The following is a 26567-nucleotide window of genomic DNA, read 5'->3' on the forward strand; positions in this document are numbered from 1 at the left end:
TGATTTCAATTTAACTCCATTCAATATTGGCTGTGGGTTTGCTGTAGATGGCCTCTATCAGTTTAAGAAATGTCCCTTCTATACCAATTTTCTTAAGTGTTCTTATCATGCAAGGATGCTGGATATTATCAAAAGCTTTTTCTGGATCAATTGAGAGAATCATATGGTCTTTTAGTTTGTTTATGTGCTGAATTATACTTATAGTTTTACATATATTCAACCAGCCTGGAGACCCTGGGATAAAACTGACTTGGTCATGATGTATAATTTGTTTGATGCGTTGCTGGATTCTGTTTATTAGGATCTTGTTAAATATTTTTGCATCTATATTCATTAGTGATATTGGTCTATAATTTTCCTTCTTGTTGGGTCTTTTCCTGGTTTGGGGATCAGGGTAATGTTTGCTTCATAGAACGTGTTGGGTAGTCTTCCTTCTTTTTCTACATTTTGGAACAGGTTTAGTAATATAGGTACTAGTTCCACTTTAAAGGTTTGGTAGAATTCTGACGTAAAGCCATCTGGTCCCGGGCTTTTCTTTTTAGGGAGGTTTTGTATGGTGGATGCTATTTCAGAACTTGATATGAGCCTGTTCAACATTTCTACTTGATTCTGGCTAAGTCTTGGAAGGTGACATGCTTCCAAGTATTGGTCAATTTCCTTTAGATTTTCATATTTCTGAGAATAAAGTTTCTTGTAATATTCATTAAGTATTTTTGGAATTTCTGAGGAGTCTGTTGTTATTTCATCTTTGTCGTTTCTGATTGATGAGATTAGAGATTTTACTCTTTTTTTCTGGTTAGGTTAGCCAAAGGTTTATCTATTTTATTGACATTTTCAAAAAACCAACTTTTCGATTTATTGATCTGTTGTATAATTCTTTTGTTTTCAATTTCATTTAATTTTGCTCTAATTTTCGTTATTTCTTTTCTTCTACTAGGTTTGGGGTTGGAATGTTCTTCCTTTTCCAGTTGCTTGAGATGTTCCATTAACTTGTTAACTTCTTCTCTTTCCGTTCTCTTGAGGAAGGCTTGCAGTGCTATAAATTTCCCTCTTAGGACTGCCTTTGCAGTATCCCAGAGGTTCTGATAATTTGTGTCTTCGTTGTTGTTTTGTTCCAAAAATTTGGCAATTTCCTTCTTAATCTCATCTCTGACCCAGCTATCATTCAGCATAAGGTTATTTAACTTCCATGTTTTTGTGTGAGTATGCAGACTCCTGTTGTTACTGAGTTCAACTTTTATTCCATGCTGTTCTGAGAAGATGCAAGGAATAATTTATATTCCTTTAAATTTACTTGTGAATCTAACTTTAGGTTAGACTGTGACCTAAGATGTCATTGATTTTGGAGTATGTTCCGTGGGCTGATGAGAAGTATGTGTGTTCAGTTTTGTTGGGATGAAATGATCTGTAGATGTCTGCTAAATCCAAATGTTGGATGGTTAAGTTTAAATCTAAAATTTCTTTCCTCAGCTTCTTATTGGAGGATTGATCCAACATTGCCAAAGGAGTGTTGAAATCTCCAACTATTATGGAGCTGGAGGAAATCAAGTTGCTCATGTCTGTTAGAGTTTCTCTTATAAATTGAGGTGTATTCTGGTTGGGTGCATAGATATTAATAATTGAGATCTCATCACATTGAGTATTACCCTTAACAAATATGAAGTGACCATTGTTATCCTTCCTTACTTTTGTTGGTTTAAAGCCTATTGTATCTGCAAATAAAATTGCAACACCTGCTTTTTTCTGATTACCATTTGCCTGAAATATGGATGACCATCCTTTCACCCTGAGTCTATATTTATCTTTTAAGGTCAGATGTGACTCTTGTATGCAGCAAATATCTGGCCGGAGTTTTTGTATCCAGTCGGCTAACCTGTGCCTCTTTAGAGGACAGTTTAAGCCATTTCCATTAAGGGAGAATAATGGTAAGTCTGGTAAAATTTTGGGTATCAAGTTTTTCGAAAATCCAGTGGACATTTTTAATCCTTTTGCCACTGTGGAAGTTGGAGTTTCATCAAATGTTTCTGAATGAGTTTACTTTTGTGGAAGAGGATTAGGCTGGTCATTATGGAGGATTGGTCCGAGAATATCTTGAAGAGCTGGTTTGGTTATAGCAAATTTCTTCAACATATGAATGTCATTAAAGTATTTAATTTCTCCATCATAAATGAAACTCAGTTTAGCTGGATGCAAGATCCGGGGTTGAAAGTTATTTTGCTTTAGGAGATTAAAAGTTGATGACCACCCCCTTCTGGCTTGAAACGTTTCAGCAGAGAGATCTGCAGTCATTCTAATATTCTTCCCTTTGTAGGTAATGGATTTCTTATGTCTGGTTGCTTTGAGAATTTTCTCCTTCATATTAACTTCAGTGAAGTTAATTATGATATGCCTGGGGGATGTCTTACTGGGATTGCGTCATGCTGGGGTTCTGAAACTGTCTGCTATCTGAATGTCAGAATCTCTTGGCTTGTCTGGAAAATTCTCTTTCATAATTTCATGGAGAAGGGCCTCTGTGCCTAGTGAGGCCACTTCATCACTTTCAGGGATTCCAATGAGGCGGTTATTACCCTTCTTCAAATTATCCCAGAGCTCTCTGAGAGAATGAATCATTTTTGCTGTCTATTTCTCTTCCTCTTTGAGAGTTTGGGAGCGTTCAAAGGCTTTGTCTTCAATGTCAGAAATCCTTTCTTCTGCTTGTTCCACTCTGTTACTGAGGGAGTCTACTGTATTTTTTCAGATATTTGAGGGCTGCAAATTCTTGCTTCAGTGTGTCACAATCTTTGGTGGTTTTGTCTTTAAATTCGTTAAATTCTTGAGACAATTTTTTAATTTCTCCTCGAATTTATAATTCTGACTTTTGAATTGCTGCTTGAATTTCTAATTCCAAATTTTCCTCCATTTTATTAATCTTGTTTGCAATCCAAAATCTGAATTTAATTTCTGACATCTCGGCCAGCTGTTTATGAATAGGATCTTCAGTTACATCTGCCATATCTTTCCTTTGGGGGCAGGGGTGATCTATTCTTGTTACTCATGTTATCAGAGTTTTTCCACTGATTCTGCCCCATGATTGTTTTACACCATTTGATTTTTCCCCTGGAGTTTTGTCAAGGATCCGTACAGTGCTATGTCCTGAGAAACTGGGGACCTGTTTGGTGTGGTGGGGCTAATTGGTTGTCTTGTTTTCAGCTGGTCTCTGTTCAACCCTAGTAAAATAGTTACTCTGGGTTGAAATGTCAGCTGTGGAGAAATACCAGCAATGAAGTCACCCCACCCCCCACAGGCAACAATTGGAAAAGGGAAATCAAACTTTCCTACAACCACACACCCAGGGCACCACCTGAATAGTCCTCGAGTGATTGGCTCAGTTCGAAAGTCCAAATCAATTGTCTCAGCACCTGTCTCAGGTGGGAGAGTTTAAAAGGTCTCTGGCAACTGTATCACAGGGGTCTGGTGACTACTCAGATATGGCTTGCTCCCGTGCTCCTTGGAGTCAGGAGGACCCACCCCGCAAATAGATCAGTCTGGGAAGGTTGATGCCTCCTTCCCCACCTTGCACCTCTGTCACACCCAGTCACTGATAGTCCTGCAGGGCTTTCACCCAGTTACCTATAGTGAATAGATACTCCAGGGGGTTGCACCTGCCTGAATCACAAGGAAATCTATTTCTGCTCAGCCAGGCTGCTGCTCTCTGCCTCTATCTAGCAGGGGGAAGTGAGGCTTGACAACCTCAGGCACTTGATGGAGGCTGGGGAGTGTTCACTCGGTTTCAGCCCCGCCCCGATTGATGTTACTGACAGAACAGAACAGAACAACTTTGTGGAAATTTGTTTCTGTCCCTGCTAAATTCCCCTGCAGAAGAGAAGCTGTTTTGAGTTCCCTGAGCCTGCGCCTCAGGCCCTGTCTTTGCTCCTGCACGTTTGTATTCGGTTAGCTGTCAGTTCTAGCCTCCTGTCTTCCTTTGTCTATAGGCTGATGATCCCCTGAGGGCCGGGTTTGTCTTAGGCTCAGTAAAGCGGTCCTCTGGGTCAGCCCCGCCCTGGGAACTCACACTCCACCCAGGCCAGTACCACCTCAGCCAAACTCTTTACTCATGGGGCCTGCGTTTCCGTCCCAGGTCTGTTCTGTGGTGGTTGCCACCTGAGTAGATGCCCATCCTCTTCTGGTTGCCCAGGGAGACAGGGGGTGTGGCTTCAGAGTATCCAGGACTGTGCCCTATTATTGATAAAAGATGGCTGCTGTTCTGTGCCTCGGGGCACCGCCACTCCGGTGTGGTTCCCTCTCAGCCAACTGTCCTCTCCTTACTTCCGTGCCCCAGAGTCAGCACTGACCAGCTGCAGTTTAGGCCCTGTCCACACCCCTCGAGAAATCACCCAAGAATCTGGACTCCTGAGGGAGAGGCCTCCAGACCTCAGAGTGAGAGTGGAGGGGAGTTCTGGGAGCTCAGAGTTGCATGTAGAGAATATATACAGTTTTATACAGTTTTATGCCTGGCAGGGGAGGTAATTCCAGTTTTTAGAGGGTCTCTCTTGTGGAGTGTAGTGGGAGGACCTTTGAACTCTGTTCGTTCATTTGTGGGGCACTCCCAGCCGTTCTCATGGGGCAGGGGACTCCCATCTGCTTGGTGATGGATTTTGTACCTTTTGTTTGTATCCTTGGTGTCACAGCTCACCTCAGCGGGGTTGATGTGCGTTCTTCAACCTTCTCTCTCGGTGCAGCTCAAATCCATCCAGTTACTTGCTAAATTTCTGTCCTTTAACTCTCCTTCTGGAGGGGAGCCTCTGTGGAAAGCTGGCTAGTCTTCTCCATCTGCCATCTTGTCTCTTCCTTCCTGCTTTTATTGTTTTGGATAAATATGTAAGAGTAGAATTTCTGGGTCATATAGTAGATCTATGCTTAGCTTTATAAGAAACTGCAAAGAATTCTCCAAACCAGTTACACTGAATATTTTTTGTTACTGACCTATAGAACTTTGTTAATATACTGGTACTGTATGAAAAACAGTTGTCCTACCTCTGCCTTAGCCTGTTTTTTTGTTGCTATAAAAAATACTTAAGACTGGGTAATGTATAAAGAAGAGGTTCATATGCTCATGGTTCTGCAGGCTGAGAAGTTCAAGAGCACAGCCGGCTTCTGGCAAAGGCTTCCACACTGCATCACTCCCTGGTGAAGGTCCAAGGACAAGTGGGTCTGTGCAGAGGGGGACACCTTAGTGGTGTCCTGCATTTATAACACCTCCTCCCCTTGTAGGAATGAACCTGTTCCCCAGATAATGCATCCAGACTTGGGAGACCAAGAACTCACTCACTATAGAAAGAATGGCATCAAGCCATTCATGAAGGATTTACCCTAAAACTCAAACAACTCCTGCTAGCCCCCAAGTCCCACCACCACCACATTGGGGGTCACATTTCAACATGAGCTTTCTTGGGGACAAACTAACCATATTCAAGCCACAGCAATCTCCTTGTCAGCATTTGGTGTTGCCAGTAGTCTTGGTGTGCAGCCATTGTAATGGCCTCTCCTTGTGATTTTAATGTGCTTTGAAGTCCAATGTTGCCGAGCATCTTCTCATGAGCATGTCAGCTACCAGTTTCTTTTTTCTTTTCTTTTCTGCATGTCTAGCAGGCTAGTGATATGTGTGAACTAAACCAGGGCTCTGCAAGAGCAAAGGCTTCTGTGATTAGTGACAGGTGAGACTTTTATAATAACCACCCATGTTCAGAGCCACAGCGGTGCCCACTCCAGGCAGGAAGGCCTGTCAGAGGTGCCAGCTGGACCCTCTGAGCTCAGGACGCCTGTGCTTTGTGTTTGGGGGGGTGGGTGCCTGTGCTGCTTCCATGGTGGCAGCAACATTCCAAGAGCATGTTAGTCTAACTGGGCAGGGATGATATCACACCTTAGAGCTGCCCTCGGCACTGTCTGGGAAAGCTGTATGCACAGCATACATCCAGTAGAAATAACTATGAGCAAAGGTTATCGACTGGGTCAGATGCAGAGAATGGTCAGAACCTCAGGTTGGCGGCTCTCTCAGGGAGAGAGCCCTTCCTCGGAACCACTCCCACACCAGCTGGCTCTGTGGCCACGGCCATTGTGAAATTTTTCTGAACATTCTGAACTGACATTTTCTCACTATCAGCTTTTAGTTCCCTGCACCCATCCTTTAGTGAGTACCAGATTCAGGCCAATTACTATTCAAGGTAAAATGCAATTCCATTTTTTACAAGGTGGTGAACAATCCTGCGCTGGCCCTAAAGGAAGGACATTCCCACCTGGACAGGGCGGCTTAGCAGCAGCTATAGGAGGAGGATATGGGAGGCACATCATGTCTGGGTATGATAATTTTCTTTTTAAAGAAGTCCAAACTGTTCAACACAGAAATGGGATCCAACTCTTCCTGTTACTCTCTGCCAGGCAGCTTTACGACGATGTGGCTGCCCGTTAACGAGGCGGTTGGTAAAGCAAATGGGCCTGGCCCACAGAGCTGGAGGTAATGGTCCTTTTATCTTCACTGTCTATAAAGAATCCAGATAAGAGCTTTTTCCTCCCACACAACAGCAAGTGATCCATGGGAAAAATCATCCCCATCAAAGCTGCTTCTTAGGCCTGAAAGCTTTTAAGAGGGGTGATGTCAGCTTTATGGCTGTCCTTCTGCCTCTGACTAAGCCTCCCTAGAGTCCTGCTCTCCGTGGGGAAGCCGCCCCCTGGCAGCCAGTGACCCCGGCTGGAGCAGGGAGGGCAGCTGGCCGGCAGCAAGGGCTGCCCACTCTGTGGGACCTGTAGTCTGAGCAGGAAATAAGCTTGTTGAGCTGTCCTGTCTCAGCCCAGCCTGGCATGACAACCACACATCCCTTCCCTTCTCAGAAGCCCCAGGGCATTGACTTCTTACTCTCACAGGATCCCAAGCTGAAAATTCAGGGGAAAAATGTCTATTTTACTGTGGTATCATTGGCCTCATGTAAGGGAATGAATCTCAGTTGCACCCCCTGATACTGTGAAGGTGAGTCAGGCCACAAGAGCCAAGGGCTCTCTTGGGCACTCCCACTACAGAGAGCTTCTGGCGGCAGCCTGGAGGTCTGTTTTGAAAATGCTTGTGAGGCAAGGTCTGGGCTATGCAGGGAAGAGGACGCAGTTAGTTAGTGGCCTCTCTCGTGGATGTGGGCACAGCCAGTCGGGTGCAGGCACCGCAGCTGGCAGCTCATAACGCTATCAGAGGGAGGCTCAAACCCTCTCCAACTGCAGCACTCCGCCCTCCCCAAGACACCTCCATGGAGGACAAACTGGACTCCAGTGGTCACTCCAGCACCGGCCCATTCTGAGCTTTTGGACCTCATCAGACATCTTAACCAAGCTGTTAAAAGTTGTATGTTTCAAAAGGATGCTGCCGCTGTCCTACACAAGGAGTGAGTTTTTTCTGTGACAAGCCACGCAGAGCACCTGCTGTGTGAGGTAGTCAGAACCCATACAGGTTCTGACCGGGGCTGGGATTCTCTCCTCAGTGGTCTTTCCAGACTCTTCTTACTGAAGCTGGGGCAGAACAAGGCAGTATGTTGTCCAGGGTGGGTACAAGGCTCTCCATGGGAAGATGGGGTCTGTTCCCTGCCCCTCCAACTCTTCACCCAGACCCTGACCTTTACTGGGGGACGCTGTGTGCCGGCTTCACAGGCAGCTCCAAGGCCTCTCACTTCCCTCAGTTTGTCTTTGATCCTAGGAGATGCACCTACTTTCTTTTTATAGATAAGGAATCTCAAGCTCTGAGAGGTTAAGAATTCAGCCCAAGTTCGAATAAGCAAACCTAGAAATTTTTGACTCCAGAGTTCATGTGAGAAAAGAAAATAAAGACGGCTGCTTGCAAACATCCTTGGTTCAACAGAAAGAAGGGATTAAAAATTAACTCTTCTGAAATAGTTTTACACAGTAGTTAACAACGGTAATCCAGTGCTAAAAAGACTTTGGTTTGAGGGCTGGTTCTGTAGATTTTAACCCAGGAGACCTCAGACAAGTGCCTGGTCTCATCTTTCTCATCTGTAAAGTGGGAACTTTTGGAACTCGCCTCATCTTCCTGTGAGAACATAGATGGCACCTATAAAGTGATTTGTGGATATGCCAAACACTCAAAAATGGCTATTACTATTCTCAACAATGTCTCAGCCCACCCTGTATTTATCACAAACTTAAAATTGACTTTCCTATTAAGGTTGGCTATATGGAAAAAAAACAAAGTCCACGTTAGGAGAAAATTCCTGTCAAGTTAATGTCAAGCTTGCTAAGATCTGATCGTCTTTTCAGTGGATTCACTTGAGGGTGTTTTGGAGTCTGATTCTTTTGGGTTTGTAGGATGATAACCCTGCAGCTGAGCGCCACATTTCACACCACCTGACTGTGCCCAGAAGCGTTTACCATGGTCCTCAAGGCTAATCTATTAGTTTACTAAAAATAAAAGTAGAGTTTCCCCTTAATCTTGGAAGAAGCACACAAGGTCACAATGGCCTTGTTCTGTTCCAAAAGAAAACCCATCCAGAGGCAGCAGAACGGCTGCAAGTGTGAGTTATGACTCCCAGGGTCCCGACGACACCTCCTGGCCGTGGACGGGCCAGGGCTCTCCTGAGGAAAAGAACCAATATGACTGTGTGCCTGTGTGAAGAGAGATTTGTTGCAGGGACTGCTTGCTCATCTTTGGAAGCTGGCAAATCCCAACGCTACAGAGATGGCCTGCAGGCTAGGGATGCGGGAGGAGCTGTGGCTCGTCCCAGGCAGCAACGGCAGAATTGTTTCTTGCCTGGAGAAGTCAGTCTCTGTTCTCCTAAGCCCTTCGACTTAGGATTGTGGAGGGTGATCTGCTTAACTGGAAGTGTACTGATTTAAATGTGACCTTTATCTAAGGGACACCTTTATAGAAATGCCCATCGTCATGTTTTACCCAATATGCAGGTACCAAGGCCTAGTTTAGTAGATACACACACAAGATCAGCCATCACAGGAGGTCACGTTCTGCTCTGTGGTAGAGCATCCCCACCTGTGCAATCACCTGTCTTCTCACACGCCCATCTCAGCGACCCTGCAACCCCCAGTAACCCCTCTGTCCTCTGCAGAGAAAGAAAATAAATGTTCTTATCCCCTGACCCCTCTGAGATGTGCACTGCTCTGAGTGTATTCTCAGCTCTTCTAAATGCCCTTGCAACCCACACCAGGTTCCCAATTCCCTGGACCCTGTAACAGAAGCAAAGGCACAAGGAGGTGTTTACAAGGACATGAGATAGCAAAGGGGAGCTCGTGGTTTTTTTAGTGGCTGCCACGTGTCTCCACGGGGTTCAATAAAGCAATGATACCCCTTTTGTTTAAAATGTTCTGTGTTTAACTTTTTTCCCATCCCTTGATGTCTGGAAATAGCAGAGTGAAGAACAGAACTGTCCCCTTTGCCCACACGCTTGTTCAAGTTCAAGTGCAGGCTGGAAAATGGACAAGAGATGGTGGAGACGTAATGGGGAGTGGGGCTGCCTGGGCTCGAGGGGCGAGTGTGACACTCAAGGTAGAACTGTTAGCCCCCCCTACTTTTCTGGGTCTCCCCCACTGCCCTTCCTGCTCTGTGTCAGGGAACTGGCCTTTGCTGGACCCCCTGGCTGCAGGATATGTTCAGCCCACTGGAGGCAAAGGCAGGAGATGGACGAGGCGCAGAGTGAGGTCTTGGTCTTTACCTTAAGGCTCCTTTCCTGAGATGCCACGTTGGATTAGCTGTGTACCTTGACCCAAGGTCACAGCCCTCTCAGCCGTCTCCTGGGTGCTGCTTCCCCCTTTCCCTCAAGATCTAGGACTGTAACTGCTGTGGTGTCACTGGCCCTGGGGTCCTGCTCTGGTCCCTGTTGGCAGCTTGTGGGTAGCCCTTTATCAAAAGCTCTCGTAATTAGCAACGTGAGTCTGGTATTTGGTGCCCGCTGGGACCAGTAATAAGATATTCAATAACGCTAATTTCCCTTCTTTGGAAGCTCTGGTATAAAATATGCACATGTCCTTTAAGTCATAGGGGTGTCCAAACTGCGGCCTGTGGGCCACGTGTAGATCATGTGAGGACTTTTTTGCTTATCTGCGGTGTTCAATGTCATGAAAATTATGCACAGACTTTTTGTTTTTTTTTCTCATCAGCTTTCATTAGTGTTTGTGTGTTTAATGTGTGGCCAGAGACAGCTCGTCTTCCAACATGGTCCAGAGAAGCCAAAAGGTTGAACACCCTGCCAGACACTTCTAAATTGTTACAAACCATAACTGAACACATGCTGGTGCTGTTCACCGTTCTTTAAGCACCAGGTAGTGACTTCCTCCTGAATCCAAAGCCCACACTAATGTTCTGCACCACATTATGAGAATTGTAGAACCAGCAGTGTTTCCCTCTATGCTGGTTTCGAGAGAACTCAGGGTTGAACTCCATGACCCTTATCAACAACTAATTTAGTCGAGTGTCCAATAACAATTATGTCTCTGCTTCTCAAAATACTTTTTTTTTGGGAGGGGACAGTCTCACCATGTCACCCTTGGTAGAGTGCCATGGTGTTACAGCTCACAGCAACCTCAAACCCTTGGGCTTAAACAATTCTCTTTTCTCAGCCTCCCAAGTAGCTGGGACTACAGGCTCCCACCACAATGCCCAGCTATCTTTTGTTGCAGTTGTCTTTGTTGTTTAGCTGACCCGGGCTGGGCTCAAACCCGCCGGCCTTGGTGTATGTGGCTGGCACCATAACCACTGTGCTATAGGCACCAAGCCTCAAAATACTTTTTAAAACCAGTTTTCAGGGCGGCACCTGTGGCTCAAAGCAGTAGGGTGCCAGCCCCATATGCCAGAGGTGGTGGGTTCAAACCCAGCCCTAGCCAAAAACTGCAAAAAACAAAACAACAAAAAAAACAACAACAACAAGTTTTCATCCTATTTTTGCTGTTCTTCTCCACTGTTTTTAATCTGGTGGATAATCTAAATTCTTTTTGGAATAAGAAGAAAATACATCCTAATTAATAAGCAATTTGACATAAAAATCAGGCCTGAATCAGCATTCAGACTGTAGGAAAGGACCAAGAAATCCAATTTCACGAGAGTGCACGTGAAAATAAGCCCCAGAAGCAAGAGGAAAAAGCCAGGAGGAAAGTGGGATCCCACCCAAGGTACCCAGGTCTGGGCAGCAAACCCACCAGCACCCCTTCTCTCCCGGCTGGGAGCATCCCCAGCCTAGGCAATCGTTTCTGCTTCCTCACTTCCGCAGGGAGCTTAACAGATTGTTAGGAACGGCCAAACTTACTCTTGGTGTGGGCCTCCTGTCTTGGTCAGCAAGGTCAGCACAAAAAACATAAAAATCACGAAGACAGCAAGACCAACCCAAAATCCAATCACAATGGAATCTGCAAGACAGGTAACACCAGGGTTAGCATCTCACAGTCGTTTAAAATGCAGATGTTCATGGAATCAGAGCTTTCTGGAGACGTTTTGTACGTGAAACATGAGAGGAAATTAACAACCTGATCCCAACTGGCTGGGGACTGACGGGACAGCAGAGGATGGTGGGGGCGGGGAGAGTGCACATGTCCTCCCAGCCTCTGTCTGGAACACCGTGAAGTGACGGGACTCCCTGACTCCCGCCTTCCACCCTCGTGAAGGAACCCGGGGGAGCATCTTAGGTCATCTGCGTCCTCCAGCTTCACTGAAGTGTCTCTTAATAGAAAATACAATTTTTAGCGGAGACTGACACCTGAAGTTAAAAATGAATTCTGATCCCAACTGTTAAAAGAAAGACTTAAGACAAATAACAGGACTGGTGCTAACACTGTGCGCCACTGTCATGCTCAAGTCCTTGATTGGGAATCTGGTCACTCTGCCTGGCAGGTCTCCTCCTGAGACAGCTTTCACCATGAATGGCGGGCACACAGCCTGAGGGTGGAAGTGGGGTGCCCATCACCCACCCCAGTCCCTTCCCTCTGCCCTCCTGGTGGTCCAAGGAGCTTATTAAAAAGCAGCCAGAATGTGGGGCTCGGGCAGGTCACAGAGAGAAGCTGGAGGTCGGGGGGTGGGGGATCTGCGGGAAGACATGAGAATCTCTATGACCCAACAGCACTTCCGAACATCTCCCTGGCAATGTGGCATCTACACCACCCAGGACAATTTGCTTCAATTTAGTTTTGCTTATTCACACTCCCCTTTGAACAAAATTCTGCTTCTTCAAACTATACTACTTTTCCCCAACTCCCTTCTGCCCTATAACCTGACCCAGGGCACTTTTTCACCGAGGCCCTTAGAAGGCCTCCATCTTGGGCAGGAATACCAAAACCGTCCTGCAGTCTTATTTACACGCTGGGGTCATGGGCACAGGTGCCGCAGTGGAAGGACACCAAACTGAGGTCGGGAAATTCCTTCAGGAAACCTCCTCTCCGACACCCTTCCCCTCTCAGTTACAGGCAAGCCCATCCGCCAGTCACTCACGCCTCAAATCCTCAGCTCATCCTTGACTATTTCTCTTTTCATCCCCTTTCAACCCCTTGAGGCATCCTCCCTGACCTATCTTTAAAATTATCCAGAGTTATGCCCTTGTCACCAGTTTACGGTCCCTACCGCGTCCATGGCCCCACCGAGCCCCCTACGGTGCAGTAGCCTCCAGTCTCTATTTCATCTCATCCTTCTCACTCCCCAGCTGCTCTGGGATCGTGCTGAAATCTGACTCAGATGCCAGATGCCACTCAACTGCTCCAGACCCTCAAAGGACTTCTCAGAGTAAAGAGCCAAAGTCCTGGGCATGACCTCTCAGGCCCTCATGACCTCTGATCTGTCACCTGCTCCCATGCCCCTTAGCAGTCCCCGATGCTGCCCCAGCCTTCTTGGAGTTCTTTGCTCCTTCCAGTTCACTCCTGCCACGGTGCATTTACTAGATACTTAAAACTGAGTATATGCCTCTGTTCAGGTCTTTTCACAAATCTCTCCAGCTCAGGAAGACATTCATGACCACTCTCCCCAGCCTTCACCCCCACGTTCCACGTCCCCTCTCCCAACTCTGTCCTTTTTCATTGCCACCTGGTACAGGGTGTTTGACCTATTTACTGACTGTCTCTCGTACTAGAACACATGCTCTATAGAAGGAAACATCTTTGTCTTCACAGTTCACTGTTTTATCTCCAGTTTTTAAAACGGTGTCATACGTAATGAGTGCTTGATAAATACATATGGCATCATTGAATGAAAAAATAAATTTCCACTCTGCTGATGCAAAATGTGTGTCAGACACATATCCACTTTGACACATTGTAAGGTTTAATTCTGGATTCAAAAAGAAGGGCAAAGGAGAATTCATAATGACCATGGAATTTGTTTCTCAGATGCAAGACCCTTGGAAGGCAGGAACCTGGAGTCAGCAGCAGAGGCCCTTAATCTGTCTCAAGGTCCTTTCTGGGCAGAGCAAACGAGGGTCATTCTGCTCTCAGTCAGCACCTCCCCTTGACATGTCCTGTTCTCATTCTTTTGACCCTACACCTAGTTGGCTTTATGTTTTTCCCAGTAAAACAAAGAGTCACCCTTGACAGTCAGAATCTCCACATTATTGTGCCAATAATCACAATAGTTGACTTGACTCTTCATTTTCATGTATGTTGGAGGTTTTTGGTTGGGTCTCTGCGTGTCTTCACGTATTGTCAGGCTCCTGAAGCTGAAGGTCTCTGCTGTGATCAGATCTCTCATATCAGAACCGTAAGTACCCAAGTATTGCGTATTTCTGTTCTTTCTTCATGTAACATTAAAACTAACAAAGGCAATCTTTACTAAAGGGATAACAGGTGAAGCAAGCACACAATGAGCCTTGCCTCTGCCTGCGTTTTGCAGGAATTTTTCCCAGCTATCATCATTTCTAGGATGTCATCTGCTCACAAAAGACTTTCCTCTGGAAATGTATCAACTAGAATTACAGCAGCAGGCCTGTCTTCTGTGTCCCCTAAATGTAGGAAAAGAGACAGGAGCAAACTGACACAAAAATAAAGTTCATGTCACCAAGTGGTAAGAGCTTCACAGGGAAATACATGGGAATTGTCCCAGTCATTTTCATTTTCATCACTAGTTATAACAAGTAAGCGTCCTGACATCAAAGTTATCCCAGAAAAACAACAGGTTAAAGAATTTAAGTGAAGTAAGGAGGGTGACCTCAGACAAGCGACCACCGTGACAGTCGGCCCTAACGGATTCAGCAAGACAAAAAAAACAGATGGCAGTGAGGAGCCAGGGGAGCACTGAATCATTACTGCTCTTTAGAGGAAAGGGTATGTGGTTAGTTAGTGAATATTGTTTACGGAACAAATGCAGAAAGTTCTTCTTACAAGGGAGCATCAGTTAGCTGTGAGGGATCGGAAAAGCCAAGACAAGCCAAGACAAGCTGTGAGGGATCGGAAAAGCCAAGACAAGCAGAGAGGAAACAGCCGGGAAACAAAGAGGAGAAAGGATTTCACCCGCCATATTTGCATCTCTGAGTCTAATCCTGCCTGTGTTTCCTGATGTGTCCCAATAATCTGGACCCATTATAGACGGAAAAATCTCACAGTGTTGTGGCTATTCACTCTGAAACAACTGAACACGTCAGGCAGCGCCTGTGGCTCAAAAGGGTAGGGTGCTGGTCCCATATGCCAGAGGTAGCGGGTTCAAACCCAGCCCTGGCCAAAAACCACAAAAAAAAAAACAAAACTGAACACGTCAGGGGTATTTGTGGGAAGCACACCAGGGCCTGGTGTGGGGCCTGGAAGTGGCAGCAGCACCCGCCGGCTCCACCAGCTCCGCCAGAGGAGGAATTCCCACTTCACGCAGCCAGCCAGCATCCGATGCCACTGGCTGAGAGTAACCTTCACGGGACTGCGTTTCCTTGCTCTGTGCTGCATCACTAAGCACGGTGCTAAGAGGAAGCACAGCTCCTTCCTGTGACACGAAGTTGGGAGAGGTCACAAGCCACTCTCGTCTGCCATCATGGACACGCGTACACAGACAGACTGACAGACAAGTGTCCACAGCTCCCACCTCCAATCAGAGGAAAGGATGCTGCTGACTGTGTATTGCAAAAGAAAAGTCTTCAAATAACAGTTTCAGATTCTGTATTGGTACACATTTTTGAGAGTTCAGATATTAACAGTTTAGGGAATGGTTCAAACATTTTAAAAAATCTCAGTCTGAGACTGACATTGATTCATGATCCCCCAATAGTCTTTATCCATCAGAACCACCAGGCCCTCACATAACACCATCCCTGAGCAACCAGCCTAATTGTGGAGACAGGGTCTTGTGGGGTTTGGGAGGAAGAGGGCAGAGGTGCTGTAAGAAGATAGACTATTCCAGAGAACCAATCACTGCCTGGAGTTTCACAGGTTAAGACACACACATATTACACTTAATCATGGGACTTACATTTATGAGCCTTCAGGCCTTCAAAGGAAACTGGTCCGATTTCATAATACTCATATTCCCAGGTGTAATCAGAATTAGATGCAGATGGCTGGGAGGTTCTGTTAGAAATTAACCTCTGGGAAGCCATGTCCACCCTGCACAAACGGAGAAAGGCAAGGGCAGAAGCTGTTAGTTTATCCTCCTCTGCATGGGCAGCCTGACCACTGCTGGCCACATCCGGAAGCTCAGAGTCAAGGCCTCAGGGGGTATTATGCCAGGCCAGGGAGAGGCTCGCACCAGCCGCTCCCGCCCGTCATACCACATGGTTCAAGTTTCAGGCTTTCTCTCCACTAGACTGGGACACCCTGTGTAGTTGAAGTCAGACACTATTTTTTGTGAACTTAACCCAATGTCTGGCGCATGACCAACTTTCAATAACTGATAAAAGAAAGGAGGGAAGGAGGGAGAGAGACTCAAAATCTCTGAGCTTATAATGTCAGCCTCACCCCCAGACCTGCATGAATAATAACAGAGCCTACAGAAAATAAATAAAATGGTATCGGAAATAAGCCGGCTGTGCATGGACCACAGTGCACTGACTTCTCAGAGACGCAGACTCATAGCCCAGGTGTGATGACAAGAACCAGGAGACAAGGAAAGTCACGTGATAGGAAAAGACCTTCAACAGAAGCCCATGATTTATGGACTGCTCACTCCCACAATTGTTGTATTTTCAGGGTTTCCCAAATGTCTTCTTTGTTAACTGTGATTAATCTAGACTGAAAAATTCTGACTTCTTTGGGATAAGATGCTGTGGTGTGCAGTGTGGACGCGAAAGGGGTGGTCAGCGCGGCCCGTGTTCAGTCTCTGTGCCTGGGCATCCGTGGCGGGGACACGTAGGGCACCTCATGTGCAAACACTGGTCCCCCCACAGTCCTTCCCCTATCACAGGAACAAGCTGACAAGTAACAACAGCAGGGAAAACCTGAATGAAATCTTAGCAGAAACCAGGACTGGCTGAGGGGCCCCCATGCTGCCCCCAAGTGCTCCCCGAAGTTCCCTCTGTCTACCCACCATGGTTGGAACCACCCACCGCAACCGAAAACTCAAACCTCAGGGAAGCAGAGGGAAAGCCACCATCACCCTCTGCCCCAAGACATGAGGCTCCCCTCTCCCTCATCCCTACTTCCCCAACCCCAGCCCCACATCATCACAACATCCACAGCACAGGATCCTCTGACCCCAAGATGCTTGTCAGTGTCGGGAAGCAGGGTGTGATGCCCAGAACCCCCTCTGACAAGTCATTTTTGCGAAAGTAGGAAAGAAGATGTTAATTCTCCTTTGGGAAAGAAAGCTACACAAATGGTAAGAAAAGCCGACCTCTAAGTAAGCAGTCATCTTTGTAACGCCAGCATAAGGAATAAGAAAATCCTTACCACAATATCACCTTTGGCCCTTTTATCATTTATTTGAACAAGAGATTATTTCCCTCAATGATGAAATAAATTTCCCCAGGAAATGAAAATTAACAACACAGACCTAAGAGGCACTGTCCTCATTCCTGAGCACCTGGGAGAGAGATGAGGGACACGGCTCTTCAAGGTTCAGAGATAAACTGTTGATCAGAACAAACCTCCCCTCCACTCGAGAATGGTCAGGTCTTCATACCACACGGGGAAACGCACGGGGTCTGGAGTCAGAAGGGCAGGGCCTTATCTCCGCTCTGCCTCTGTGTGACACTGCCAGGCCAGACGCACTCTCTCCCGGCCCCATTCCCTCTCGTCTGTGGCACCATCACCATGACTGCGTGGATACCGTTGTCAGGGGACGGTTCTGGGCCTGGCCTGTGATGGACACCATTGTCGTCCATCTGGCCCACTGCTTGGACTCCCAAACTGGTCTTTCTGCTGTTACTCTTATTAATTCCTGGGATTCTTTCTGCACTCACAGCCAGTGATCTTTCAAAAGGACATCTTACTCTTGTCATTCCTTAACACTTCAGTAGTTTCCTAGGGCTGTTAGGACAAAGTCCGAAGTCCTTAAAATGCCCCCAGGGGCTCATGTGGCCCCACTGCTGGCCTGTGTGTGCTGTTTTGCCCACACCCGATCAAACTGTAAAGATTTATTACAGTTCCTCCAGGATTCATGCTTCTGCTGCCTGCTCCCCTGGCCCGAGTGTTCTTCCCAACTCAGCCGCTGCCCCGGCCACCAGACAAGCAGTTGGCACACCCTGACCGCCACCTGTATGCTTGTACAGTCTGCAAGGGAAAAATGTTTTCTACATTTTTAAATGGTTAGAAAAAAATCAAAAAGGTTATAATATTGTGTGACATGAGAAATATGAAGCCACAAAAAAAGAATCAAATCCTGCCACTTTTAACAACAGGGATGTAACATTACGTGGAGTGAAATGAAACAAGCCCAGCACAGAAGGACAAATCTCACTTGTTCTCACTCATCTGTGGGCGTGAAATGTTAAAAACAATTGATCTCACAGAGATGGAAAGTAGAATGATGGAGTCCAGGGAGAGATAAAGCGGGGATAGTTAACAGGTCCAAAAATATAGTTAAACAGAATGAATAATGTTTGATAACACAACAAAGTGACTATAATCAACAAGTTAGGGTAGACTTTAAAATAACTAAGAGAGAAGAATGGGAATGTTCCTGACACAAGGAAATGTTAAATGCCTGATTCGATAGATACTCTAATTATCCTGATTTACACTGATCAATGTACATTGTATGCCTGTATCGAAGCATCAGTGTACCTTACAAAGATACACAAATGTTAGTATCTATAATAATTAAAAATTTAAAGAAAATTATATCAAATTTAAATATCAGTGTCCATAAATTAAGTGCGATTGGAACACGGTCGCCCACGTATTTTTGTGTTTGTCATGGGTTCTGCAGCATTATGGTGGCAGGGGTGATGGCTGCGACAGAATGTATGGCCCCCCAAACCTAAAATATTTACTTGCTGGTCTTTTTCTTTTCTTTTCTTTCTTTTTTTTTTTTGAGACAGAGCCTCAAGCTGTCGCCCTGGGTAGAGTGCCATAGCATCACAGCTCACAGCAACCTCCAACTCCTGGGCTCAAGCGATTCTCCTGCCTCTGCCTCCCAAGCAGCTGGGACTATAGGTGCCTGCCACAACACCCGGCTATTTTTTGGTTGCAGCCGTCATGGTTGTTTGGGGGGCCCGGGCTGGATTCTAACCCGCCAGCTCAGGCGTATATGGCTGGCGCCTTAGCCACTTAAGCCACAGGCAACGAGGTCTTTTATAGAAAAAGTTTTCCAACCCTGCTCTAGGGCCATGAAAGAAGAATTATACGCGCTCTAGGTTCTCCCACTAGGGAAACTGAGATGATACCGGTGCCCACGTCAGGCCCTGCAGTAACGACTGCCTGGGACATCGCATGAGGAGTGAGCAGCCGACCCCCAGGCTAAGGTCAGTAAACAGCAGCCAGTGCCATTATCATGAGCTAAGAATGCTGGCCTAGGACAGAACAGCCACCACCACCCACCCAGTCAGCCAGGTCCCAGCAAGTTCATTTTGTGGCCCATGGGCCTGTGTGCACCAGAAAAACAAATACAGTCTACTAAGAAATAACTTGTTCATTTTGTTTAAAAGTCATAATGATAACATTTGTGTCTTGGGATTCATGCTGTCTTACCAACTCAAAAGTAGGATAATAATCTTTTGTGTCTCTTTAGGAAAATGAGATGAAGTGTGATTTGATTATATTGTTGTATTGGAAATCAGCTTTGCAGCCAATGTAATAAGCAGAGCAAGGGAGGCCCTAGGCTTCTTCTAGAACAGAAAACCAGTGCAAAGCATGTGAACATGAAGAGAATTAAGATGCAGGACGGCGTCAGCCTCATCTCTGCGCAGCACACACAGACCTGAGGGCCGCTCTGCACAGCCACGGTCCTCACGTCAGCTGCAGTGGGACCTGGGCTGTGGCTGAACCAGAGAATAAAGTGCATCTGTGCCAGGGTCCCCGTCAGGAATCGTCCCCCTCCGGCTGCCAGGGCTTAGTAGTGCTCACACTGTCACTTTCCTCTACATGAGCTCCTCGGGGAGGAACCCCCCAGGGCAGCACTGGAGGCCGTGTGGACACCGCAGGGCAGAGGCCCTGAGAGCAGAGGGACCGTGCGGGGAGGTGGGCCAAGTCCTGACACCCAGGGAACAAAAGTGGGCGAGGGCCAGGGGCAGCAGGGACTCCCGGATGGGATATGACATCAGCCTCCTCACGCAGCAGCCCTCCCATAAAAGGAGGCACTTTCCTCCTCACCAGCTATTTCCTCTCAGTTCTTCAATCCCAAAGACAGGCGCGGAGGACTGAACCTCTGGCCTATCCTTTGAAGCCGACGCCTGGCTTGGAAAAGTCTGTGAAGCATTATTTTAGCTTCCGAGTCCCTAAGTGATCAGCTACCACCGCCAGGTGCTCGGGGCAGACAAGAGGAAGCCGCACTGGGCTGGCAGTCTAATCTGGTCACTGAAGCCCAGGGCAACTCTGAGCTTCGCCAAAACACGGGATAGAACTGTCCACTTGCTTGGAAGCTGTTGAGCATTCCCATGGCTGCCTCCAGCGCCTGGCCCCAGGCTGACATGCGGCAGCTGCTCCCTCCACACACGGCAGAGACAGGGGCAGGGCAGCCCCCCGGCCTTCCACCTCTGCTACTCCCAAGCCCCACACCTGACCCAGATTCTCTCTACACCAGGTTTCATCACAATATCCGAGTCACTAAACATAAGTTTGCTGGGAAACATTCTAAACACACTTCTAGCAGCTGCAGGGAGACAGAAACTGCTCTCCTGAGCAGATGAAAGCCCCACTGCCAACAAAAGCAAAAATAAAAATCACAGCTGCACCTCACAGGGTGTCACTGAAAGGAAGTTTGCCCTTTCCAGGTGTGCACAGGGGAGTGTGGCCAGGCCAGGCTACTGGAGTGGAGGGGACTGCAGATCCAGACAAGATCCAGATAGAGAAAGAGGCCCCAGACCCCTGTCCCTGAGTCCTCCCCACCCCCAGCCACACTCCGGCATTCCCACCTCCACCTCGGGCTGCCCGATGTTCCCTTCTCCAGCCCCAGCCCCACACTGCTCCTGGGCACTCTCTTTTCCTTTCTATAAGCAGATCAACCCACTCTCCCCACCGCCCAGGTCTGGGGAGAGGCACTCAGCACAGACCTTCCTGTGGAGTGAATAAAGGCTCTGCCCCCGTGTCCTCAAAGGGTGATGACTGCACATGTGACCAGGTCTATCTCCTGGGGAGGACGACCTCCCTCTCCATGCTAAGGACTGAGCACTGACAGATGACCTTGTTAAGTGGCACCAGCTTAGGCACAGGCCTGGCTTGCTAAGGAGGGATCCAAAAGATCCCACAGAGCTGAGAAGCCAGCCCCGTGCACACTCAGAGCACCAAGGGAAGCTCGGCTGCCCAGAGCACACTCAGAGCACCAAGGGAAGCTCGGCTGCCCAGAGCACACTCAGAGCACCAAGGGAAGCTCGGCTGCCCAGAGCACACTCAGAGCACCAAGGGGTACACGGCTGCCCAGAGCACACTCAGAGCACCAAGGGAAGCTCGGCTGCCCAGAGCACACTCAGAGCACCAAGGGAAGCTCGGCTGCCCAGAGCACACTCAGAGCACCAAGGGGTACACGGCTGCCCAGAGCACACTCAGAGCACCAAGGGAAGCTCAGCTGCCCAGAGCACACTGAGAGCACCAAGGGGTACACGGCTGCCCAGAGCACACACAGAGCACCAAGGGGTACACGGCTGTCCAGAGCACACTCACAGCACCAATGGAAGCACAGCTGCCCAGAGCACACTCAGAGCACCAACAGGCGCACAGCTGCCCTGAGCACACTCAGAACACCAATGGGAGCTTGGCTGGAAGGGCACTCAAGGGAGCTGCCAGACAAGGCCCCCCAGCCATGGGCCCTTGGTGACTAGAATAGAGGAGACCTAACCACCCATGTAGATTTGACAGCAAAATTCCCAATTGCAGGCTCAGTGCCTGTGCTCAGTGTGGCGGGTTCGAATCCAGCCCAGGCCTGCCAAACAACAATGACAACTACCACCAAGAAAACAGCCAGGCATTGTGGCAGGAGCCTGTATTCCCAGCTACTCGGGAGGCTGAGGCAAGAGAATCACTCAAGCCCAAGAGTTTGAGGTTGCTGTGAGCTGTGACACCACGGCACTCTACCCAGGGTAACATAGTGAGACACTGTCTCAAAAAAAAAAAAGTCACAAAAGGTTCTAAAATTGTTTTAAAAAATAAAAATAATAAAAAGCAGTGCCTCCCAATCAAGACACTTAAGGGAGAGGAAACTGAGAGTTCTCTAAAGAAAAAGAAGATTAAAAATGGCATGAGACGTCCAGGCCCCTCCAACGGGGGTCCTGCCTACCACGCCAAATTTCAGGAATCCAAATTGCTGTTTAAAGAACCCTATGGGATCCATTTTCAAATGAAGAGGACCCTCCCTGCACTGTGAGGAGACAGCCCTCCCCTCCAGAGAGAGTCCCAGATGCTGGGAGCACACAGCTGCCCTGGTCCTGTCACCCCGACCGGTCCTCCTGCTGCCCCTGGCACTAGCCCAGCTCACTTCAGGAGTCCGTTGCAAGTTATCATTCCAGAGCCTTCCAGCCCTCCCCAGGGATTATACTTAAAGTCAGTGCAATGACAAAAAGGTTACCCTGGGTAGAGTACCGTGAACCACAGCTCACAGCAACCTCAAATGACAAAATTTTCCCCGATGACAGAAAGGAAGCAGCTCAACCTCACTCACCAGCTCTAGTCTCCGGGAAGGTTTTCTGGAAACCAGTTGGATTTCAGGGACCAGGACAAAATAGGGTTGTCAGCATTTTGTATTTTACGAAGTAGGGAAAATTTTTAACAACTACTGTTAACAGTTATTTCATACTCAGAATTATCTTCAGCACGTTCCAATCAGGGAAGATACAACTTCACGACCAAGTCAGTCCTCTGAAGGGAGGGAGAGTGAGGAGCCTGACACCTTATGTTCACAGCAAGCAGATGCTTCGCAGGGTCTGTGTGACAGTGCCTCTGTGTCCTGCCTCAGGTGACAGCTACCTACCTGAACCACCCCCTCTGAAAACAAAGGACTAGGACTGGAAGCGGAGCAGCGAAATTCCTCCCGATCTAATTCTATAGCTTAATAAAAGACCAAATTGCTTTCCACTTGCATCACAAACTCAATGATCTATATCTATCTATAAAAATTACAGGTGTGCATGTCCGCATGGGGGTGTGTGTGTATGCACACAAGCATGCGGTCTTGGTCAGTATCCAGGGGATGGGCTCCAGGCCCCCTGGCAAACACCATACTGCACAGATGCTCAAGTTTCTGATACAAAATGATGTAGTATTTCCTTTCAGCCTGTGCACAGCCTCCTGTATACTGTAAGTCATCTGTAAGTTGCTATAATACCTAATACGAGGCACCTTCTATGTAAACACTTGTTAGGCTGCCTTGCCTAGGGAATGCTCACAAAAAATTCTGTAGACATTCAATACAGACACAACCATCCATTTCTTTTTTCAAATATTTTCTACCCATGGGTGGTTGAATTTGCAGATGTGGAACTCACAGACACCATGTTTTACCGTTTGGATGTGGTACTGACCTAGGCTGAACTGTGTCCCCACCCACAAACTCACATGTTGTGGTCCTACCCCCAGGACTTCAGACTGTGATTGTATTGAGATTGGGCCTGTAAAGAGGTGGTCAAACTGAGGCCCTAATGCGATCTGCTGGGTGTCTCTGTAAGAGGTGGTTAGAACACACAGAGCCACCAGGACGCCCCACAGAGGGACGGCCCTGTGCAAAGCAGTGAAAGGGTAGCTGGCTGCAAGGAAACCCACTTGCCCACACCTGGCTCTTGCACTTCCAGTCCCCGGAGGTGGAAAAAATGCCACCAGCCTGTGGTATTTTTGTTACTGAAGTTCTGGCAAACTAATAAAGGCACTAAAGTGAATTTGGGGAAAACATTCTTTTTGATGAACTGATTAAACTGTCCCAGAAAGTCCATTAAAATGACTTAATTTATAATAATCACTCTTACTGTAACTAGAAAACAAATATAAAACCTTTGCAAAACAAATACATTCACTTAGTTCTCATAAACTAACCCATCCAAAAGAAAGAGCACTGGCTTTGAGCATGCTAAAATTAGTGTGAGTCGATTCAGATCAACGAGGATGTTTTAAACACTCTGAGCTGAACTCTGAGGAATGTGGGGAGGACCACACAGCCAAGACCTGTGCTGCCTTCAGAGAATTCAGGCTTGTGTCTGAAAGCCTCCTCTCCCCAGCTGAGCTTCACCCTGTCAAATACACACACATGCGCGCGCGCACACACACACACACACACACACACAGGCTCAGGGGCAAGAAGGGAACCCGATGACACAGACAGCAGGTGTAACAGGGGCATCTAGAAAGGGGGGGGGCGCATCACAGTCCACCGTGATGGAATCTGGCCCTCAGGCCTCTGCCTCTTTGCTTTGCCTGCCAGACTCGCCTGCAGCTCTCTCCTCTCCGATTCCTGCCTACCTTCAAGGGCAGGTCTCAGCAGCTCCACAAAGTCCTGTCCAGGACTACTGCACCCCACAAAGATCTCTCTTTTCTCTCAAATCTCATTACTTGGGAACATGTGACTCTTCCATTGTAATAACAAGAGAATATAGATCATACACCCTTAAAATGACACTTTCCCCCAAATCAAACCCATTGTACTAATTTATATAGCTGCTATACTAAAACATCACAGTTGGAGGAATTAAAAATTTTAAGTTTTGAAACTTTAAAACTGGATCATTTTAATAGTAGTAGGAAATCAGCCACCCTTTAAATTTTAATTAGTGGTGTTTTTGAAACCCTCCGCACAGTAAGCCCAAGGAGAATGAAACTGGTCCTGTCTTAAACCACTCTGAGGATAACTTCTAGCAAGACCACATGGTTTCTTTTGCTGATAGCTCCTGGGTGCAGCTCACTACCATCCCAAGCTGGATCATCCTTTTGACAAACAAGCAAAAAGGGGAGAGGCCCAGCATTTCCACCTCTGTTCCACAGCAAAGGAAACGCAAACTTGAGACAGAGCAGAAAAGGTGAACTGCCTAATGGCCCTCCTGTCTTCCTCGGTCTGGGGTTCTTAAACTAGATGAGTGTCTTTTCTAGTTTCGTCACTGACCCCACCCCGCCACCTCAGTGAAGCAAGGGCAGTGGGCTCCAGGTACCCCCAGCTGCCTCATCCTGCAGGGAGGAAAGACAAGGTGCCAAGAAGCCCCCAGGTCTCGGGTCATACCTTGTTCATGTTCCTGGACCATCAGTTTTACAAGATTTAAAGGATCATTTTTTATATTAAAGAAATATAAAGACATTACAGAGTAAACCGCAAGCATCAAACAAAAGCTTCTATCACGTTGGCCTCTGCTGCAGACTCCCAGAAATACGGGTTAAGTCTCCTCTTCCAAGGAGATAATTTAGTGGATATTTTAAAGCCCCAGTAGGAATATGGTGCAGTTTTATATGATAGTTCCAGAGCTTCATCTCACATTTCTGTTTCTTTCTCTTCTTTTCCCACACAAGATAGAATTCTATTTTCCAGAACAACCTGCACACAGGTGTGCAGAGAGACAGGAAATGCTCTCAGCTACACCCCTCACGCATCTGCTGAGTTTTCTTTCTTGATCAACGGCACTTTCAGAGCCTGCCCTCACCAAGCTGCTCCCTCAGCCTCCCTGCCTTTGCGTGAAGGTCGTTTTTGTCATTACCAAGCTATTGTCATGAGGAAGGCAAATGCACCTGGTCTTGAAGTTTATAAACTATTCTCTACTGGGTTTGGAGTTGGAATGTTCTTCCTTTTCCAGTTGCTTGAGATGTCCCATTAAGTTGTTAACTTCCTCTCTTTCCGTTCTCTTGAGGAAGGCTTGCAGTGCTGTAAATTTCCCTCTTAGGACTGCCTTTGCAGTATCCCAGAGGTTCTGATAATTCGTGTCTTCATTGTTGTTTTGTTCCAGAAATTTGGCAATTTCCTTCTTGATCTCATCTCTGACCCAGCTATCATTCAGCATAAGGTTATTTAACTTCCATGTTTTTGTATGAGTATGCAGGTTCCTGTTGTTACTGAGTTCAACTTTCATTCCATGGTGGGCCGAGAGGATGCAAGGAATAATTTCTATGCCTTTAAATTTACTGAGGTTAGAGTTGTAACCCAAGATGTGATCGATTTTGGAGTATGTTCCGTGGGCTGATGAGAAGTATGTGTATTCAGTTTTGTTGGGATGAAATGTTCTGTAGATGTCTGTTAAATCCAAATGTTGGATGGTTAGGTTTAAATCTAAGATTTCTTTGCTCAGCTTCTTGCTGGAGGATCTATCCAACACTGCAAAGGAGTATTAAAATCTCCTTGATGTCAATGCAGAACTAAACCTTTGACTCTCCTGAGCCCAATTTTCTAGTGTTGTTATCTGTTGTCTAGCCTTAAAGCAGACCCACAGATGATCCAGATTCATTGCTGCTGCAGCTGCTACAACACTGGGAAGTGTCTTCTCCAGGCCTCCCTCTTGATGAGTGATGCTGGGGGGCCCAGCCTCCCTGTAGTCTGCCCTTCTCCTCATCCTCAGGGACAGGCTGAGACTGGAACAAGTGTCTGTGCAAAGCAGGGCACTGCAGGCTGCCCACTGAGGGGTGGTGGTCAGCGAGTCTACTCCTGTTTATAAAGTGGAAATACCGAGTCACTTTGCCATGAGAACTAAAGGGAGCTGTGCATCACAGAGCCACGCTGCTGGTAAACGTATTATATAATACCATAAGAATATCATCCTTCCAAGATTTTTTGTACTCCAAGTAACAAAAACATTTCCATCCTGAAAGCTAAAAAGAAGAGACATGCTATTCTCTATAGTTTAATAATTTGAACTAATTTGGCATGTTTAATAAAAGTTACCTACAGACTACGGTATCAAAAAGAAGTAAAAAATAATGAATTCTGACTGACAACATACCTCAGCACTTGGGGGCTGCTAGGAATGGGGAGGAGGAAGGCCACACTCTTCAGAGTGTCAGGATGTCATTAAAAAGGCAAGGGACAATGATGCCACCCCCAGCACAGTGGGGTCATCCCGGAAGGCTGAAAGGCAGCAGCCAGGGAT

General features: G+C 47.1%; 1 protein-coding gene across 2 annotated transcripts in view; it reads right to left on the reverse strand.

Annotated features, from left to right (window-relative positions):
• The window catches only part of MRAP2 (melanocortin 2 receptor accessory protein 2), a 38517-nt gene that overhangs the window by 9946 nt on the left and 2004 nt on the right, over positions 1-26567 (reverse strand). Inside the window, exons 2-3 of one of the 2 annotated variants that reach the window (XM_053602605.1) lie at positions 15404-15537; positions 11283-11382 (exon numbers count right to left, since the gene is read on the reverse strand). In XM_053602605.1, coding sequence (XP_053458580.1) covers positions 11283-11382; positions 15404-15530 — 227 coding nt within the window. In that variant the 5' untranslated portion in view covers positions 15531-15537. The remainder of the gene's footprint in view (positions 1-11282; positions 11383-15403; positions 15538-26567) is intronic. The other variant, XM_053602606.1, reaches the window with a different exon arrangement.

Source organism: Nycticebus coucang, chromosome 9, assembly GCF_027406575.1.
Source record: "Nycticebus coucang isolate mNycCou1 chromosome 9, mNycCou1.pri, whole genome shotgun sequence".
In the NCBI taxonomy this organism is placed as follows: Eukaryota; Metazoa; Chordata; class Mammalia; order Primates; family Lorisidae; genus Nycticebus; species Nycticebus coucang.